The 21939-nt window shown below is 34.2% G+C and overlaps 1 protein-coding gene across 1 annotated transcript in view; it reads left to right on the forward strand.

Moving 5' to 3' along the window:
* Positions 1-3164: 3164 nt before the first annotated feature.
* LOC123545964 (sodium-coupled monocarboxylate transporter 2-like) overlaps positions 3165-21939 on the forward strand; it is a 63876-nt gene continuing 45101 nt past the window's right edge. Inside the window, exons 1-5 of the mRNA XM_053550834.1 lie at positions 3165-3576; positions 16408-16476; positions 17314-17365; positions 17870-17937; positions 19360-19440. Coding sequence (XP_053406809.1) covers positions 3241-3576; positions 16408-16476; positions 17314-17365; positions 17870-17937; positions 19360-19440 — 606 coding nt within the window. The 5' untranslated portion in view covers positions 3165-3240. The remainder of the gene's footprint in view (positions 3577-16407; positions 16477-17313; positions 17366-17869; positions 17938-19359; positions 19441-21939) is intronic.

Consider the following 21939-nt stretch of genomic DNA (forward strand, 5'->3'; position numbering starts at 1 on the left):
TAGGTGTCCACAGTCCGCTTCGCCTTAGTTCGCAAATGTCTATAAGAATTAAGACGAAGTGGACTGGCTTAGGGAAGTCGGTGGTTCTACCCACGTGTCCGCCCGCGATGAAATAATGCACGGAGGGGCACCTGGGGTCTTCCTCCACAATCAAAGATGGAAAGTCTCCATATGACCTAAAATTCTATCGGTGCGACGTTAAACCCAACAAAATAAATGAATAAACCTGCTTTACACATATAAATTCAAGAAAGCAATGGCTTATAGTTCGTCACTGTGTTTAAGTCATAAGTGCACTAGTCTTAAAATATAAATTATTCCTAGTTATGGGGTGTTTGGTAGTGTAAGTAAATACATACATACATGTATGTTTAAACTGTGCCAGCGGACTAATTGCCCGTTCAAATAAACCTCATCTAAATGTCATGCTCAGAAGTCACTCACTTACCTAAATGTACTTGTCACTACATAAAACACGTCAGTTTAAATCATCTTAATGATACTGATACATATGCAGGTAGCGAGCGAAGCATAACATAAGATAAACGAAACAACCACCAAAATCTTTACAGAACACTGTCGGGGAGATAACTATGGTGGCATATTTCTGCATACGATAATCATAAAATTTTTATTAAACATTTATGACATCTCGTAAAAAAATAAAAACAAATAATTTTCGCGAAAATTGAATAAAGTTTCGTGAATTTAGGAGAACGTTTTGGTCAAACTATTATCTGGTTATCGAGACTATAAGTCAAAATTAAGGAGGCGTAGAAGGGCCTTTAGTTGTGAGAAAATGTTTTCACATGTGCAGAAAATTAAGGCGAGATCCCTAAAACTTTATGGTTTTGTCGCGTTGAAATTCTCGCTTTTGCTCGAACTTTTCAAACAACTTGACTTAAATCTTCGTACAAAGACAGAAACTTTTTATTTTTCGTATTGTTATTGTCGAGAAGTTTTACTTATAATAACAGGAATAGTGTATCTATTTATGTCCCTGATAATAATTACATCGCGAAAAAACTCTTTGCGCGATAGTGATAAGATATTTGCCTTTCCCGCCTAAAAATACTCGCGTTGAAGAAATTATTTCTAACATCTCGACTTAAGCTTGTTGCAAAGAAAAACACTTTTAACATTTCGTACATTTTTTATCGATATGGTTTCCTATTCATCTTTCAAAATAAGTCACACGTTCCATATTTAGTGCCTCTACACTTTAATTAACATTACATTTGTTTTTTATCCTCCCCACAGGGTATGGATAAATTGCGTTGTCCGTCCGTCCGTCGTCCGTCTTTCAGTCCGGTTGGAGACTTATATGAGACACATTTTGGAGTTATTATAATAAAATATGGTAGAAATTTTTATTGCTACAAGGAAATGCCACCTTGAAAGTTTCAGTCAGATTGTCTGAGAAAGACAATGTTTATCACCCTTAGTACATCAATATATAGTACAAATTTAGTGGTTTATTCCAATTTCCGTCCGTCCGAAGCCATACCCAAGATGTGGCATAGACTGTTTTAATTAAACATAGTAGAAATGTTAACTGCGGTAAGGAAATGCGATCATGCAAGTTTCAGTCAGATGAAGACGAGTTAATGCCCCTTGTACTTATATACATATATAGTTCTTATATAGTGTTTTATTGTCTTACTATCCACCTAGAACCATATCTAAGACATTGTTAGGAGATTTTCAATAAAACGTGGTAATGATTTTAACTGCCATTTGGAAATGCGGCACTGCACAAGAATATTGCCCGTAGTACTTGTATAATGTTTACTATAAAGGGCATTTCTTTGCAAATGGGATGTTGCATCCAAATTTTGTACATATCAAGCTTTCTTGAGTGAGGCACGCGTTCTAGTCACCGGGGTCAATGATATTGTCACCGTAACTAAACATACAAAACCTGTTTTCTCACAAAAATGAGATAAGCATACCAAACCTGCTATAGATGTGCAGCCTTCAAAGAGAACAATATATTTTAGTGCATTTTTGGTACCTTGGGTCAAGGTCACTGTTACTAAATTATAGGCCAAAGATTCAGTCAAAATCGGAAGCATGGAAATCTACACTCTAGAGCCTGAATTCTCGATTTTCAGTAGACCAGTCCTGAAAACACTGTGACCTGATTATTATAATTAACATAATATAAAAAAAGAGCCGTCACACGAGACAGCGCATTTGATAATTTCGATGCTGGATAGTGAAAATTGGGCCCATTTTTAAAAAAAATTTACGACAACTATACGCATTTTCGGAAAACTATCTGCTTAACTGGATGCAGAAATATACCACCATAGATAACCACTCGAGGTAACTCAGCAAAATTAAAATTTTCCAGAAATTGAAAGAAAACCAATGAATTCAAAACTGGGATAAAAGTCTGTACCAAATATAATACTAGTATTCTGCGAGTAATACAGTTTTATGCAATGAAACGCATCGAAATGTTCCGAGAAAATAACACAATTTCAGAGATTTGTACGATCATACTAGAGTATACATAATGACAGACTTGCTTCCAAACATTGAATTGCCTTCAGAAACTAATAGCCAGCTAACTGAGTCTTGTAATAAACAGTATATGCTTATTACAAAGCGCAAAGGGAAAACATAAAAACGATCACATACCGTTTGAATTTCACTCAAACTCCGATACTGGACGTGAAGACTTGGATACAGTTGGAGCACGTGGGCGTCTTTGCAGTTGCTTACAGAGAAGTATTTGAAATGCCTCTTTCCAAAAATAATGTCGAAAAAAAATACACGAAATGCAAAAAGTTTCTTTCTGCAATGTGAGAAATTTAAGACGTAATCACCAAAACATACCTAGCCATCTCACAAAAATTATTCCAACATGTTGATTCAGAGCTAATTGTCGACATAGCAATATACGAAATGACAAAAGCTTTTTTCTTTGCAAATAAATTTAAATCGTATTGATAAAAAATATACAACAATGCCAGAATTTTATTGCGAGAAAACCTTAAAGATTTAGAGATCTCGACTTAATTTTCTGCACTTGTGAAAACCTTTTCTAACAACTGAAGGCCCTTTGAAGCTTCCGTAGAATGTGGAAGTATTTAACTGCTCTTTTTAGCTCTATTCAGGCGGTGATACTTATAAAAAGAAGTAGCTAAGATAGCTTGATACATTTAACAGTAAATACTACTTGACTGCTTGGTTACGGGTTGTTTATTTCTTGCTCGTTGATAAAGCGAAATAATGAAACGTTTGGAATTTCACACTGAAGATTATATAATAATGGTGATTTTTCTTGTTATATCTTCTGCAATTGGAATTTACTATGGCTTTTTCAAGAAACAGAAGACAACGGAGGAATATATACTCGGAAATCGGCAGATTCATTTTGTTCCTGTGGCTTTGTCGATGGCAGTAACTTTTCAGTCCGCAGTCTCCGTAATTGGAACACCAAGTGAAATCTATCTGTACAGCATTATGACGTTTTATCTTACATTTGGAGCCTGTATTGCTTATCTGATACAGGCATTGCTCATCGTGCCTTTGGTACATCCACTAAGGCTAACCAGCGCATACGAGGTAAGATTTTATCATTTTTAAAACTGGTCTTGCAGTTATTTGTCCATTACGGTGTTCCATTTACAGGGCCATCGGGGGTTTCGCACTGTCGTTGTAAGGGCGAAATCGCGAAAAAACGATGCAAAAACACAATGCGATAAAGCGAAACCGATGCTAAAAACATCGTGTTTTCGTGCTTTTAATATCGTGTTTTCGCGTTTTCGCCCTCGATCTCCGAGCACGAAAACACGATATTAACAGCGCGAAAACACGATGTTTTTCGCATCGTAATTCGAGATTTTATATCGTGTTTTCGCGTTTTCGTACAACTGACCGCGAAGGCGAAAAAACGTTAACCCGATGGGAGGTCGAGGGCGAAAACGCGATATTAATAGAGCTAAAAAGGCGATATTTTTGGCATCGTGATTTCGCTTTATCACATCGTGTTTTCGCTTTATCACATCGTGCTTTCGCGTCAATGCATCGTGTTTTCGCGATTTCGCCCTTAGGACGACAGCGCGAAACCACGATGGCCCTAACGAAACACCGTACGCCATAGCTCAGTTTTTCATTATGGTAATGTTTACAGATCAGCAGGCTTTTATACAAATGCATTGATTAATTATTTAATGTAATACAAAACTTATCACCTCTGTAGCCATGATAATAATGAGCATATGATATATATATTTTGTGGTAGGGTCCAATATCCGACAAGTTGCTATATCTTTTTAGTGTTTTATTCTATAAATGTTCGTTTTTAACATAGCGGGATGTGAATTCATATAATTACTCTTAGGAAAGATATGGATAAAAGGAAAAAAATGTTGAAGTATGTTGCTTATTCATAAGCATAAACTATTTAATAGAACAGACAGTCAATGGGTTGATGCATATACAAATAGAATAGAATGAAATTTAATCTTGTCATTAGATAGAAAGATTTGTGCTTGTCACAGTGACTCTGACTGAGGAAACCTCTGAAACTTCCTAGTGGAACTTCAGATACCGCTGGTGAAGAGTTATGAATGTTATTTAGCATTGAAATGAAAAATAAGGAATACAATATATTTACATAAAGGGTAAAAAACATGAAATGAATATAGTTACACTACAAAATTGTTCCATGAAGAAATAAATGGCGTCGTCTGAGCACCGAATACCAGGCGCCAACATAACAGGCCATCACGCGAGCACCTCTTTGAGTATTAATCACAGGTGGTGCTAATCTAAACTAAATAAGATAAAGCAAATCATGCTGATTTCTCTTATCGACAAATGGACGAGTCTAAAAGCTTTATTCTAACGTTCAAACACGTGTCGAATTATTTCTTTCAAAGGGAATGTTGATGTTCTGTTATGATTTACCGTACGGCATGAAATCTCAAAACTATTAATATGAAACTCAAGAACTTTGAGAGGGAGTCACGTTATCATTTGGGTATGAGGAAGTGAAATTATTTGTATAAATTTGCTTGTATCTAGGTTATAGCTGTCAAACACGCAAACGTTATTTCAATTTACTAACATAACATAACATAATATCAATTTTATTAGTCTAAAGCATAAAACAGCTCATCGACATAAGCATAAATAAATATTCACATGCATGCGTCAATACATGTATAGATCTATAGCAAAAACGCAAAATACATTATGAGGAAACACATATCGCAAAATATTTTATACTTCTGACATTAGATTTCGTTTAAGTTTTATAGTTATACTAAACAATCTCATTTCTGGTATTAAATTTTCTTCGTTTAAAAGCAGTGATAATGAATAAAGCTAGCTTATTCAGCACAGATTGGAACAATTTAACAATTCGATAAATTTATATAAACTTGCATTCCTATAGTAATACATTTTAATGTATTTTTCCTTAAGTCATTATACAATGTACATTTTAAAATGAAATGGAATTCATCCACTATATAATAAGATTGGAACTATCTCTAGCTTTCTCTACCAACAAATCAAGTGAGTGACTAGCAACTGCACATCAAGATATTCAGACATTCCAAACGTCTGTTTCAATTCCTTATACAGGTATAAAGATGGATAACTGTCAGCTAGATATAAATGTATCTTTTAGCCTTGTTTTAAAGCAGGCAGAAACAAGTTAATATTAACTGATCTAGGATCACCACAGACCTCACCAAATCCCAGATGATGCAGCATATTTTTCATGTTCAGTGACTAATTATCAATATTGTTTTCCGTCAGCCTAACATATTTTCCAAATACGCATTTAATATACAATTTTCATATGTATTATGTTATTTTAAAAAATATTTTATCAGTCTCACTTTTCTTTCATATATCAATGGTAGTCTTCCCGATTCACCATACAATCTTGTATTATTAATAGACATTTTTGCATTAAATATCCACTTCAAACATTTTCTATGAACACGTTCGGTACACTCAACACTTGAAAACCCCCCATACCCCACTGGATCCTACAGCTTTCCTGCCTATACCTTTGCCGCTGTATGGAATGAGCCACCAGGGCCGAGAACAATTCATAAATAATTGAAATTGTCTACAATCTCTATTTCGTCATCACCGTAATATATTTTTCATTCTCAAAAAATACTGATTCATCCAATGAAAAAAACCCAGCAAATATTTGACACATAAACTGAAAAACTCACAGATGGTTTGTGTTCATTAATTCATTTACTTTTTCTATCATATATTCCAAAATCGGGTTAGTACTTTTCAAAATAATTTCAACATTCTTGATAGAAGGTCAAACAAGGACTATTTGTGTGAAATTATCGTCGGGTTAGCAGTTTCACACAAGAATATCTTTTAAGTTTCTACCATATACATATAGGGAAAAGTAACCACGCTCTCTGGCGGTCATGTTTTTCTACGAACTGGAATTATTTGAACAACTTTAAAAGACGGTTACATAAGGACCATTTGTGTGAAATTATTTCAAAATCAGACCAACGCTTTAGGATATGTTTGTTTAGATTTGGCGGACTTATGTGTAACCAAGCAAAACGATTTGAAAACTTTCATAGAAGACCACCCAAGGAACACCCAGGCCAAATTTTATCATTGGTTTTAGAGGAGATGTCGTTTATAGAAGTTGTTTACGACGGACGGACGCACGTACGACGAACGACGGACAAAGCATAAACACAATAGCTCACCATAAGCACTTCTTGCTCAGGTGAGCTATGTTGAACCGTAATTTTCACACATACGAATTCGTCACATGTGTGAAAAATTCTTTAGAATTCTTCACACATTGTGTGACAAAATTCTTTACGAATTCTTCACACATTGTGTGACAAATACGTACGAATATGTCACACATTTGTGAAAAATTAGTTCTGTACCTATACCCCATTTGAAAGCAGAAACGTATTCTTCACAAGTCAAAAAATGTAGAAAAATAAATGTAAAAATATTGTTCATACGAAAATTTCACACATTCCAAACAACAGTTTATGCCACATAGACAGATCAATGGGACATATTGTTTTTGCTATGCTTGATAAAGCCTCATTTTTCACAGGAGTGAATCTACTGAGTAGATGACTCCTGCAGAATTTTGGGTCATTGGATCAAAGGTCAAGGTCACAGGGGGTAAAATGTCATATTCTTCAACACTCAATATCTTGATAATCCTTTGACACTGAGACTTCTGTCCGTCGCATTTCGTGTCCGGTCAATTATTTCATGATTCACGGATCGGCTTGCTAATAACTTGACACAAGTGTTGACCACATCATGATAATGTTTACCGTGCAAGGCTCATGCACTTTGAATTTGTTGTTTTTCACTATATAAGAATAGTGATGGTGTTGTTGGTGTCTGGGGCATTACTTTGCCATGCATAGTAGGAATATAGAATGACTTGGCAAACATTTTAACAATAAGACCTGCCGTCTACTTACAGCCCGATGCTTTGCGGAAGGGATGCCGATAAAAGTTTGCTTGTTTCGGGATTTTTTCGGGATCATTAATCAATATAATGGGCGGGGCCTTGCCATTGGGCTCGTTCGGCATGTATTAGAGGAGTGGCCTACGAACGGTTGTTGTATAAATGCCCAAACCTATCCGAAGTAGCCGAATATGACGCGGAAGAATGCCGACGGCTCCAGAATTGGCCCCCGAATGTTTCCCGATCATGCGAAAAGGTTGCGGTAACATTGCAGATCATGCAGAAGAGTTGCCGATAGAATGCCGAAATGTTGCCTATTTGAGAGTCGGGGTATATAAATAATGCCGAACTACTATTTTGTTATGATAGCTCAGTGGTAGAGCGCACAACTTGGGATCTAAGGGTCCCGGGTTCAAGCCTCACCAGGGGCTGGCGACTTCACACATTGGGGCTAAGTACTGGTCTTTCCCAGAATAAAAAGCCCCTGTGTATCAGTGCTATACATCTGGCACGTTAATGAACCAAGGGAGTCTATTCGAAGACGATATAGGCCCTGGTGCGCGGATTCCCTTGTATCTTCATTCTGTCTTAAACTGCTCTCCCTTGAGCAAAAGCTGTGAGGTAAGACACCTACCGATACCTCAAAAAGACCGCCCGTGATGGCTAAAAAGATAACGAAGACTTGCAGAAGGCTTTCCAAAGATGCTGAGTAAATAACGACGGGTTCCCGAACATCCCGAATGGCTGCCGATGGTTTGCCGAAGATCTCGAAGCCGTCCCAAATAAAACATTCGGCGTCGAAATTTCAAAACTTTTAAAATTTGAATGCCGAAGTTCTTTCGATACTAGAGAGTTTGAGATTTCAACCTTCGCCTTCCCCTTCAACGTCTCTCATATATATTTTGGGTAAAACGTCACCGATATGCGTGTATTTTATTTAAATCAGACGTTGCTACTAAAGTTTTCCTTGTAATATCAAGTAAGCCTAAGACTTCTCTTTATTCCTATATGAAATAAAAAGCTTTGTTTCAGGATTTCTACTTATGAAGTTATTCGATTATCCATATGTATAATTTGACTAAATTTGATGCGAAACACTATCAATAAGTATAAGAATAATGAAGTTTTGTATGGCTAACAATTTTAACTAAATACATTGAATTGAACCTGGAAGTATGAAGTTATCAACTAATTTTGAGAAGCATTGAGATTTTGTTCAAACTTTAACTTCTACGGCATATTTGTGTCCCCAGGCGGTATTGATTATACTAGATGGGCCTTTTTGTCGTATGAAGTGAAGTTTTAAACGTCCGAAGATGTGATATCACGAAAGTCAAAACTTCAGTCTTTTTTCATCTACTCTGTCCCCATACTCGGCATCAAAGACTGAAATCTGGATGGAGGCACATGGCAGAACGGTCATTGTACTTGAAAAATAAATACTTACGCGCGATTATCATTTTGTGGAAAATTATATTTTCAGTTCCAGATATAAAATTCCGTTTCTGTCTGACACTTTATACGATAGTTGTGTTTTAATTGGTTTAAACATATTTTATTTTGCAATATTTTTACAACATGATTACAAATATACAATAAAGGATTGGACAGGAAGCTTTATAAGCTTAAAGTTGTCCTCTCCCTATTACAACAATGTGCATACATAGTTCATGGCAATATAAACCTTCAAATGCATTGGAAAAAATTACAAACGTTTACTAAAGAATATAACACAGTTGTAAAGTAACTATCTATAAAGTTATCCGTAGTAGGAGATACTGGTATAAAAAGAAAGAAAAAGGAACAGAAATACTAAGAAATTGACAACAAAACTAGAGGCGATTACATGATGGAGTTACTATCACTTAACAAAGTTAAAAGGGTTTTGATATGCTATTTTTCACGTAAGCTATTTCTGATATGTTTACTTCTTGTAGATCAAAATCTTTTTGATTTAACAATGTAACACTGAACAGTAGTAAATATTTCTACGTTGGATTCATCTGATAGGGCAGGATTACCTTGTAAGATAACATTTAATGTTGGAGTACAAAACTGGGATATGATATTGAACAATTGAATTCTTAAGTGAGAATACCTCGGGCATATGAAGAAATAGTGATAAGGCGTTTCTACATCCCCGCAGTCATAATTTGGAGACTCAATAATGTTTTTAGCGTAGAGCTCAGACGATAGAGAGTTGCATTGCGTACGTAGCCTTGTATGAAGTATTTGAGATTTTCTTACTCCTGTCAGAAAGTACTTTGGAACAGTAGGAATGTTATTATTTAACATACGCTTAAAAGACGCTAGAGAACAAGCATTACGTATTTCGTCTGGAAGAGCGTTGAAGTCCCGTATGACTGATGGAAGGAATGAATTGTAATAAAATGCAGTATGTGTGAATATAGTCTGAATATTTTCAGCATTTCTAAGAGGGTACCTGTGGTCTCTTCCTACATTAGATGGAACAAGGTCTGAAAGATAGGATGGTGTGAGGTTATTTTTCATTTTGTAAAACAGTACTAACTTGTGTTTTTTCCTTCTGTTAGCAAGGGTCTCCCAGCCAACTTCAGATAAAAGTTTGTCAATAGAAACGAGTTTCGTTGTTCCAGTTAGTATTCTTGCTGCTTCATGCTGAATTTTTTCAAGTTCCTGTTTTTCATTTTGAGTGCAATTGTCAAAAAGTACGTCACCATATTCAAGAATAGGTCTAATGAATGATTTATAGATTACCTCAAGAGAATTTCTGTCAAGCTGAAATTTTAACTTTTTCATGACATTTATTCGCAGCCAGGCTTTCTTTGTTATGTACTCAATTTGTGTAGTCCACCTAAGATCATTTGATAGAAAAATACCTAAATGTTTATGATTATGGACTTCGTTTATTTGTTGACCCTGAATTAATAGTGGAGGATGATAGACTCTATTTTGTTTGCGGGATATCAATAACGACTCAGTTTTAGAAGGGTTAAAGTTCACTAGCCACCTTGATGCCCAGTTTGAAATTTTATTAAGATCTGAATTTAAGATAGCAGAAGCAGTATTTGGATTTTCAACTACAATTGAAAGACTCGTATCATCTGCAAATAACCTTATATGAGCTTGAATATCTAGGACTATGTCATTGATGTAGATTAAAAATAAAAGGGGGCCAAGGATTGATCCTTGGGGAACCCCTGCAGTGATTACTTTTTGAGATGATTTACAGCCAGGAAGTATAACACTTTGTTTCCTATTATGCAGATATGAGGAATACCAGGATAATAAGGACCCAGAGATTCCAATAGACTTAAGTTTGTAAATGAGACCCTTGTGCCAAACACGGTCGAATGCCTTACTTATGTCACAAAATATAGCCCTTATCTCTTTACCAGAATCAATAGCTTGTGAAAATATATTGTGGATATATGTAAGTTGGTTTACTGTACAGTCACCCGGAACAAAACCAGACTGCAGGGGAGAAAGGATGTTATGTTCATGAAGAAAATTGAAAGTATGTTTGAACACAATTTTTTCAAACACTTTATTGACAGTACTTATGAGAGAAATAGGACGGTAGTTATTTACAAGAGAGGGATCTCCAGACTTAAAAATAGGTGTAACGTTAGCGTTTTTCCAACTGTTTGGAACTGTAGAAATACGCAATGAGTAATTAAAGAGGTCACACAAGGGGCCGGAAAGTTCTAGAGAAAGCTCACGAAGGATATGATTATTAATACCATCAGGGCCTGCAGCTTTACCTAGTTGAAGAGATTGTAAAACAGATATTACTTCATCTGGGGAAATAGTAATACTAACAAGGAGGTCGTGATCAACAGCTTGTGGGTGTGGCAGCGGGGGTGCTGAGTTCTCATCTATACGTGTTTGACCAACAAAAAAGTCATTGAACAAGTTGGCTTTACCAGGCATATTTTCAATAATTTTATCATCATATGGGGAGGAATAGAGGAGGATGAATATGGTTTTATGAAAGATTTCAAATAAGACCACCAAGTTTTGTTGGTTTGAGATTCTGATTTTAACTTTTTAGAAAGAAGATCCAACTGTGGACTCTTTGCAACACGGATTTTGTTAACTATAAGATTGCGGAGGTTTCGAAATTTTTCCCAGTGATACGGAGTGTTTCTTTGTCTAGCCTTTCTATAGTAACGTTTACGTTTCCTAATTAGTAATCTGATTTCGTTCGTGAACCAAGACGGTTCACCCTCTTTGATCAATACTTTTCTGTTCGGGATACATATTTTGACATTCTCAATAATTTTATTTGCAATGTTTTCCGTGTTCTTATCAATATCCTCATGTTTGAGAGAGTCCCAGTCAAATGTTGATGTTATTTGCCTAAGTCTATCGTAGTTACCCTTATCGAATATCCAAACGTAGCGGTAAAATGGTGGAAATGTTGCCTTTTTAAGGTTTAAAAGACCATAAACTGGGCAGTGGTATCTAACGTTTTGAGGAAGAAAAGGGTCACCAACGCCACTTATGTGTATTAAGTTTTTATTTGAGGCAAAAATTAGATCAATGATTGAGGATGATGGCTCAGTGAAATGTGTAGGTGTATCAATTAACTGCGTCAAGGAGAACTGGTCACATATACTACTGACTTTTTTATTAGAAACCTGGTTGGCTATGTTAAGATTAAAGTCACCGGCAATAATTATGTTTTCAATACCTGTATCAAAAGCAAGATGAATACAGTCTAATATCAAAGAGTGTTGAAAGGCATCAGTATTTGGTGGCCTATAAAATGAACCGAAAAAAATATGTTTGTTAGAAACTACTATTTCAATCCAAAGACATTCCACACCGTTGATTTCAAGATCACGCCTTCTTCTATAGTATAGATACTGTTTTACATAAAGAATAACGCCTCCGTATCCGTCTGCTCGGTCCTTTCTCTCAGGAAGTGAAAAAGACTCCAAAATTAATTCGTCGTTTGGAAAATCTCTATGTAACCATGTTTCTGAAAAAGCTAAGATATCGAAGTCCTTTAGCTCTGCATAAAGGGAATCTAACTTTAAAGCTATACTTTGAACATTTAAGTGGATAAAGGAGATGTGTTTGGAGAGATCAATATGCTCTGTAAATGTCGATAGTGAGGATGATGACGATATGGAATCATTCGATCAAGGTCCTGGGTTTAGATGTACATCACCTGATAAAAGTATAAGTGAATGAATATTCCAAATTTGGACGGATATAAACAGTATTGCAATAAAGCCAAAGAGCAAGGATGAGAAATATATGTTTTTAATCTGATTTTGGCTGACTGGGTATCTGCGATTGTTCAGTTGAACCTTAAGGTTGTGTAATGTTGTATAGGAGAAGAAAAGATCCGAAATTATAGCAAATGGCGTTTTAATTATAAACATAAAATGGTAGAACATAACAGAACAGAACAGAACTTTATTGAAGAAGCACAGATTACAAATTAACATTTTGCAATAACATGTGCGCAAAACATATATATATACAAGAAATTCACAAACGGGTATTGGTATTGGTGATAAATACAGTTTATGTTTGTGGGGAAAGTGGTTAATCTGTTTCTTTTGTTTTATCTAAATTTATTATATTGCAGAAATACATAAAACGGACGACAAGAGTGCTAGTAGTTTGTATACACGGGCAGGGGCAGTAATCGCCGATTGTCACAGCCATTTATGCTTGTTTGTTTTTCTTAATAAAAACAACATTAACAACTACAAAAACATATAACAATGAGTTATACATAGATAGATACTGTAACTATAAATTTAAACTTATGAACGGACATAGACGAGTACTGTTACAGTACCTTTAAAATGGACTTAGGTGAATACTGTAACTTTAAATTTTAAAATTGTGAACGCACATTGATGAATACTGTAACTATAAAACGGACATAGATGAATACTAAAACTAAAAAATTAAAGTACTAGTAAGACGGAAAATTCTTCTGAAGTATCAGACAATTTCAGATCTATGATATCATGATGCGAGAAGTTTCCTGTTAGCCGTATGTGATAACTCCATTCTTTGCATGCACGGACCCAGAGCCTGGCAGAGGGGCATTGTGGGTCAATCACCCCTTTGATTCTTACATTTTACATGTATATGCCAACATATTATTTTGTGCAACAATTTCCGTCTCCACCTAACATTTCTTGACTGTTTCGCTAGACACATGGTGACCGTTGGCAGGATTATATATCTGAGAGTTTGGCATTATACAGTGTCATGCAGAGTGTCAAGATGCCAACACGTATGAAATGACGAGAGTATCTTACATTTTGTTTCAATGCGCTTGTTAAATGTATTCATAACTTGTGTATATTGGCTCATGTTATCAACATATCTTATAAAAGGTTAAACATTCATCAGGTACATTGTTTATGAGTGTCAACAAGTAAAACGCGTCTTTTAAGGAATTCGATGTACAAAGTACCAATTCAAAGTTAAAAAAGCCTTTAAGAAAAATTATGAATTACTAGTCAACAGCATGACGGATGAATCTGTCCTTTATATTTTATGGTCATGCCTTTTGTTTTTGCTTTATCGCATATATTTAACTTAATTTCAAAGTATTTCGACAAATTCATTTGAAATAGTTGGTGTTTCATGTTTTTGTTTGAAAAATATTAACTGCATCATCTTTCAAGAACACTATCAACAATAAAATACGTTGATATGATTATCATTTTTATTTCCTCTAATGTATGATTTACAATCGTACATTGTATACTGACATCATTTTATATAAAATCTAAATGTTTGGAGCAACAACAACGAGTTTTTACATTGTTCACATTGTTTCGCTTTTTATCGTAATCGCACTAATATCCATGCGACAATTATATTAATTGAAATGTTTTTATTAAATTTTCATTTTTAAAACCTCTTGTAAAAGCCGTGCCCTTTTGGACAATTGATATCAAAATGCACGAAAAAAAAAACGATCATAATTACGGATAAATTGAATAGGCGGATTAAATGAAGTAAGGTTCATTCTAAAATTTGAAATCTCAAGGAATTTTAATCGAACTTCAACTTCATACGTTAACTTCGCAAGAGACGTTGAAGGGGAAGGCGAAGTTTGAAATCTCAAACTCTCAACTGACTTGGCCCCGAAGTGCCAGAAGGGTTTCCAAAAGGACGCGAAATGGTTTCAGAACATCGTCAAGACATGCGGAAACATCCTGATTTTGCGCATTCCGCATTCGAGAACCGTTCAGGTCTAACATGAAAACGTGTCGCGTGTATGATCCAGGTCCGCAATCAACGGAAAAGGTCAGGGTGCACATTTGAACTTTGTTGATTTTCATTATATAAGTATAATGATAGGCATGTGACTTTGTCATTCATGAGGAGATTTAAAAAATTAAATCTTAAGCATAAATGTTCACCATAACATCACGATGTGTCGTATTCAAAAACTGTACATATACCTTGAAGGTCAAGGTCACAGTGCAATGTTAGACATTTTCTTAAGTTTAAAGTGTATTGATGGTACCGTTTGTGTTGACTCATACCTTCTGAGCAAATAACAGGCCCTTTGTCCCCTACTAGTTATATTTTCACCTTATCAGAACAACATGCAAAACGCAAGTTTCGGGGACGCCGACTCGAGGTCAAGGTCGCAGTTCCAGGTCATAGGATTTTGTGCTTTCTCCCCCAAACCCAAACCCGTTGAAGATTTTCTTCAAACTTGGGTCAAATGCTCAAATCATGAAGACGACATGCTTCATGTTCTAGGCACACTGATACCAGGTCAAGGACACCATTAAAGGAAGCATTGGAATTTCGTTTCCGTTCCATATGTCATAGCCTATTGCAGATTTTTCATGAAACTTGGCTCAAATTATCACTTCATTGTGACAACATGCAGAGCCCTTTGGTAAAATCTTACCATCGAACCTGACATAAACTACACTAAATTTTCGGATGATAATATTAGCCGGTTACTGACATTGTATTGCATGGCAATACTCCATTCACTTGTGTATGACTATGTCAAAGGTCACTGTCACAGGAATCGCTCAATACGTAAAGAGTTTTTTGTAACAGAGTTTTATTACTTCGCCGAATGAATAGATGTACAAGTGAAGTAAATTTGTTGTTTTTTAGTACACTAGATCTAAGGTCAAGTGCACTAGGAAATAACGGTCAAATCCTTCGTCAGACTTCAGGCAAGATTCGTGGATGAGTATCAAAACAATCTCCCCGCCCCGCAAAAATATTTTCTTGCCAAGATGTTCACTACCTTGACCCCTCCACCCCCCACCCCCATATGCCCTTTAAATGTGAATAATTAACAAATTGTGTTGTTTACCAGAGTTTAAGTGCAGCAAGATAATCTCCTAAGCCTACACTAAAGTTTCATCTGATTGTCTCCATTTTTCCATTATTTCTTACACAGGGGCAGTTTTTTCGACTCAAATAACTCTTTGTAAGAAAATGATCCTTAAAATGCATATTCGGTGATGTTCATGTAAATAAATCACCTTTTCTCTTGCATGAAAATAGTATTTGAAAGTTACCTGGCTTAAAGCTGGTTTAAAGAAAAAGCGGTATCCTGTGAAAAATAAGAATGAGTCGTGGCTTATTTTCGGAAACCGCATTTAAAGTTATGTCTAGAAGTCAAGACATTATTTTAAAAATGTTCAGGTTATCTTTATACATGGGCCAATGTAATATGAGTAGTTGACAACTTGTTTGCATAAGCAAAATTATTATGGTATATTTTGTGTGAATGATTTATCACCGACAATGATTTCTTTTGAAACAGCAATTACATAATTTTCTCAAATTTACTGTTAGAGACCAAGACGGGAGCATTAACTATTTAAGACTTTGTTTCTAATTATAATCTCTGTTTTATGCAAAATGCATGTCAGTTTAGATATCTATTCGACTGAAATGGGAAGGAAGTTTTTAATTGCTGATTATACTTTCTGATATTGCAGTATCTACAGCGGCGCTTCCAGTCGAGAGCTGTACAACTTCTCGGCATGACAATGAGCATGCTCCAAACGGTATTCTTGTTTTCTTCTTGCTTTAAAGGCTCATAATGCCTTTATTTTAAAGTGGCTGCCACATTTTCCGCCATGAATACAAAAAATAGTAACATGTTGTTAAATCCTATTTTCGATAACTAGTTTCTCTTAAATTTGAGAAATGTTTGAATATTGATGAATATAGTAGGAAGTTTATTGAATTCATTGGTTTTCGGTTACCTGCCTTTATAGCTCTAACTGTAAATGTACATGTACTGTATTAAAAATAACACTTTTCTGACCATGTAATTGTGCATATCATCTATTTGGACAGCTGTTTCATTGGTTATAAACATGACATTTAAAGCCTGATGGAACTTTAAATATATAACATGATCAGTCAAATAAAAGAACATTTATAAGTTGCCACTTAATGGGACCTGTGAAGGTCTATGAAATACTTTGTATACTTATACGATAAATTTCCAATTGCAGTAATATATCAGACAGGTATATATGTGATGCATTGCTTAGGATATATACATTTCTGAAAATATATATGATTTTTTAAAGATACTACATTATTTACTAGTATAAAATATTTTTATAATATCTAAGTTTACAGCTAATGTTCAGTCACAAGAAAAGAAAGAGAGAGAGAGTCAGTCGCTAAAATACCTGAGCCTTGAGAAGAATAATAATTTGTTCAAACTCAACACGTCAAAATGAAAAGAATATTTAAATTTCAACCATCCTAAACATTAAAAGTGAAAAAACAAAGCAAACGCAAAACCATTCATGTTAATGTTTATTTCATCTACAATTTTATATGCTTTGATTCCGGTTGTTCTGTCATCACTATCTTTCTTCTTTCAGCTGTTATATGTTAGCATCGTCCTATATTCCCCAGCCCTAGCGCTTGAAGCAGGTATAAGTATATATTCTAAATACCCATTCTTAATTAATTTGCATAAATCATGGGCAGATTTTAGTAGATTAACATATCTATACAAATAGTGGAAGATAATTCATGTGCGAGTATGCTAGTTCACAGTTATATGTCAGTAGTAGGCCTACATTAAAATACTTATTACACGTAACTTTAATAGTTTCTTAAAATGTATGACAAAATTGTTTATCATTGAGAGTCAGACAATCGCTGTCTGTCTCACTGGTCGAAAACTGTTATCAAATAGATTTGTTACCGAACTATTAGAAATATATAACGAGATTCAAGTAAAAATATTGAAATCCATTGAATTACATTTTTTAGCTATATAGGTTTAACCTAATAATAAATAAACATGTAGTGAACAGCATTGTGTTTTAAGCTAGTGAGTGAGTTGGGTTTTACGGCGAATCGACACAAAATGGTCATATATCGCCGAAGTTCAAGCTATATATTACTTTTTGATATATTTTTTTATTTCAGTTGCTGGAATTCCAATATGGTTATCAATCGTAGTTATAGGAATAGTAGGAACTGTTTACACCGCTATTGTAAGTTGACCTGCAAATTTTTATTTATTCACAGTTACTCATACTAAAAAGAATTATTGTATATAAATCATCCATCGTAGGTAATTAGATATGTATCTAGAATTATGCACGGATTATGCAGTGAAGATATTTATATTTATTTATCTATGCCTCATCAATGTACACCATTTACATATACATAATAAAACAGTGTAAAGTGCACAAAGACATTAAGATTTGAATTGCATGAGACTATTTATAAAATAAACATTCTATCATCTTTTAAAACACAATTCTTATTTCAATGAATAAGCGATATTAAGAGAAAAAATCAAAAAATATTTCCTGTTGTAATCTAAAATGTCCTTATACAGTTAAAAAAAGAATCCATGGTAAAACACCATGTACCCTTCTAATATTACCTACTTAACCCATATCACATTTGACCTTAAAACATTATTTTAGAATAGGTAACCTATGTTAAGTATTTACATATTAACACTTAAGAGACATAACAACAAAGTTAATCTTACAGAGAGTAAGTGAACTGATTAACATTGTTTTTATGCATTTACCTAAGATATTTTCTAACATTTAAAAAATAGTATATGACATAAAATACACAGTACATTATTTATAAATAAATTCCTTCCTTCTCAGAATAAAAAAGCAGGTTTTGGCCATAAAATATTCAGTCTCCACTAGTAAAAATAAATATGAACTGATCATTTTCAGACATATTTATAAAATTCTCATTTATGCATGTAGCAATTCTATACAAGTTATCTCGAATGTCACTATATAATTCACATTTCATAAGAACATGTTTTTCATTTCCAGTCTGATCCTTACAAAAGGGATATAATCTTTCATTAACAGACAATCTTTCATACCTTCCGGTCTCAATACGTAATGGTGCCACACCACACCTAAATATAGCCAAAGCGGATCTATGTAATCGGGACAGTACAGTTTTACAATAATTTTCTGGTTCATATTCTGCTTCAAACAATTTATAGGTACGTAATTTATTACCTCCTCGTTTACTGACTCCAGTAGGAGAGTTAACAGTATTTTTCCATTTTCTTATAAAATTATTCATATCAGCCTTTGTTATTCTATCAACAAATTCAGTTTTTAACATTGGCAGTATAATGTTAAATATTATCTTCACATTCTATTGACCTTAAATTTTGTCTAACTCTAAAATACCAATTCCTACATCTGTTTTCACTTTGACCATAACAATACAGAAATATAAACATGAATATTTATTTATGAAATGAGCAAATCTACTCGAAATAAATGGTATGCAACAAATATCGCACAATATGACACTGCACATGTCTGAACATACATGGAGCTTGATAATGCGTAAGAGGGTACTAATAAACTTCGAAAATCGTATGTAATATGTAAATTAATGAACACTTACTTTTGCAGGGAGGAATGAAAACTGTGATATGGACGGATACATTCCAGTTTGTTATGCTGTATGGTGGCCTCACTGTGATTCTTGTACTTGTAAGTATCAAACTAATATCGTATATCTCTTACCGTTTTGCTTGAATGATAAAGTGAACTTCGGCTCCATTAGATTTGCACACTCAAAAATATAGAAAGTTCAATAACATTCAGCATTAAACATTATACAAATCATAGGTACCCGGGCTTGATCTTGAATTATCTGCCCTTGAAAATAAGTAGGTATGTCCGCAGCATGTTCGCGGCATGTTCACATCTTTTTGACCATTTCGTAAGGGTGGTAACATTGGTATATTTGTAAGGGTGATGATAAATAACTGGATGGCAAGTTATGAATTAACAACTGTTTGGTATCTAATACTTGTACAACAGAAAAGAAGCACGGTGATTCGGAATACCCCATATTTAATAATTGTTATTTGTTAAACACAACTATTCCTAAGGTGTGATAGTTATATCATGTACATATTCATGTATTATTTGTTTGCGTACATCACCGGCCAGTACAACTAGCATTACTAGAGGCCAGCAGTTCTATATTTTCTCGATAAAAATAACATTGGCATTCTTATATTAAGTTTATCGCTTGAAAAAATAAGAAAATGTTATAACCTACGGTTGTTTAATGAGTACAAAAAGTTAAATTTTAAGAAAATAACTATACTCTAATTTTTGCTGGAGTAATTGTTGTCATCAGTTATAAAACGTCTAGAGCGGCTTCGGAATACCCGAATAGCTGTATATGAAAATCTCGTTAGCACTTTTTTGTTAAGAAAAAAACAAAAAACTTGCAAAATGAATTTATTGACAACTACAAGGTTTTTCTAACATTACATAGTTATGTTTTATACTTTTTCACACGATGCAATCTAATGAATTACAAACGAATGATAATAAGAGAAATATATTTTTGAAATATATATTTATCAGTTAACAAGATTTTATGGAGCGTGTAGTGATTTCAAATGTTAGATGGGTCTTTTCAATACATAAACAAAAAAATTGCGAATATGTTTTTACTTATGTTGCTATCGTATGATATTTAAAGCCATACAGCTGCGTTAACCTGTTATATTTAAAAACAAGTTGCACACCTCATCCATCTTAAAATGTCGATAACATCACAGGTATTAAATTATCTTTACAACAGTTATGCAATAGAAAAGGTATTTACCAACTTTTCATGAATATATAACGAATATTAATAGGGCATTTAGTTTATTCAAAAATGTTTTGATGACCTCAGATAAAACGAACTCATGGTTTATTATAGTCTCAATATTGTACACAATGATAAAATAATAAAATGACGATTCTAAAATAATACAAAGCCATTCAAAAATTAGAATTACTAAAGACTGTGCAAGTTATCTAAATTACATTTAAAATTAAATTTAAATGAAACTATACAGTTAACAAAAAAAAAAGAAAGATTTATTTCACCTACTACTTTCTCCGCTAGTAACCCAAAATTAATGGTATTTATAAACTCACTAATATTTATTAAACTGAATTGTCCTTAGAAAAGCAAATAAGGTATTTGAGAGAAAGGAAAAACAGCTTTCTCTTTCACTTTTTTTCTTCAAACATGGAACAACCATAAAAAACTAAGTAGAAAAAAATGTCCAACAGAAATTAGATTCAAAAGTTCTCATTACTTGTTATAGAGTGCGAGGCGTCTATGATGTAAAATTTGAAAGCAGGTTTTGGCTGAATAATTGACAATATCCTTATTACTTGATATAAAACAGAACTTATCCAGATCAGACAATATATAAAAATTACTGTTTATTTCATAAATTCAATAAAAAGCTCTTCTCGTATCTCAGTGTATAGAGGGCATTTTAAGAACACATGTATTTCATCATCCACATACACACTACAGTTAAAACAAGTTCTACAATTAATACCAATATTCTCATATCAGCAAATTTCAAGTCGAACTGGTGCTACACCACACCTAAATTTGGCAAGTGAACTTCTGTGGTAAAAAGGTAAATTACATTTTACATTTTTAAACCAAAGGGTTATCTTTGAACAATCTGTATGTACGAAGTTTATTTCTACCAGTACCTTTAGCAGAAGAATCCCTATCTATAATCTTGCTCATATGATTACAATTTCCCTTCAACAAAATCTACTAAATATTTTGTTGAAAACATATCAACAATTTCAATGTTATGACAATCTATATCATCAAGCATTTTTTTACTCTAAAAAGGCTGTTGTAATCTGGCCGGAGCCCTGTGTCTTACCCATGCAAATATTCATTTATTAATACTGCTGCCTGCCATATTAACCATTCTGCAAATTGCCTGGTAACTGAACCCCCAAAGTCTATCTGTCATTAGTTTCCAACCCATTTCCCCACTTACTGCTGCATTAGGTGTATATTTTCCAACGCAGAAGTACGGACATTTTTTTGGTCCATGTCGTAAGTCGTCCGTCACGCTTTGAGGTCGACGCACGACAATGCAACACGACATCGCGACAATGCGACACGACATCGCGACAATGCGACAATAATATCGTAGTGTC

Source organism: Mercenaria mercenaria, chromosome 9 (genome assembly GCF_021730395.1).
Source record: "Mercenaria mercenaria strain notata chromosome 9, MADL_Memer_1, whole genome shotgun sequence".
Taxonomy (NCBI): Eukaryota; Metazoa; Mollusca; class Bivalvia; order Venerida; family Veneridae; genus Mercenaria; species Mercenaria mercenaria.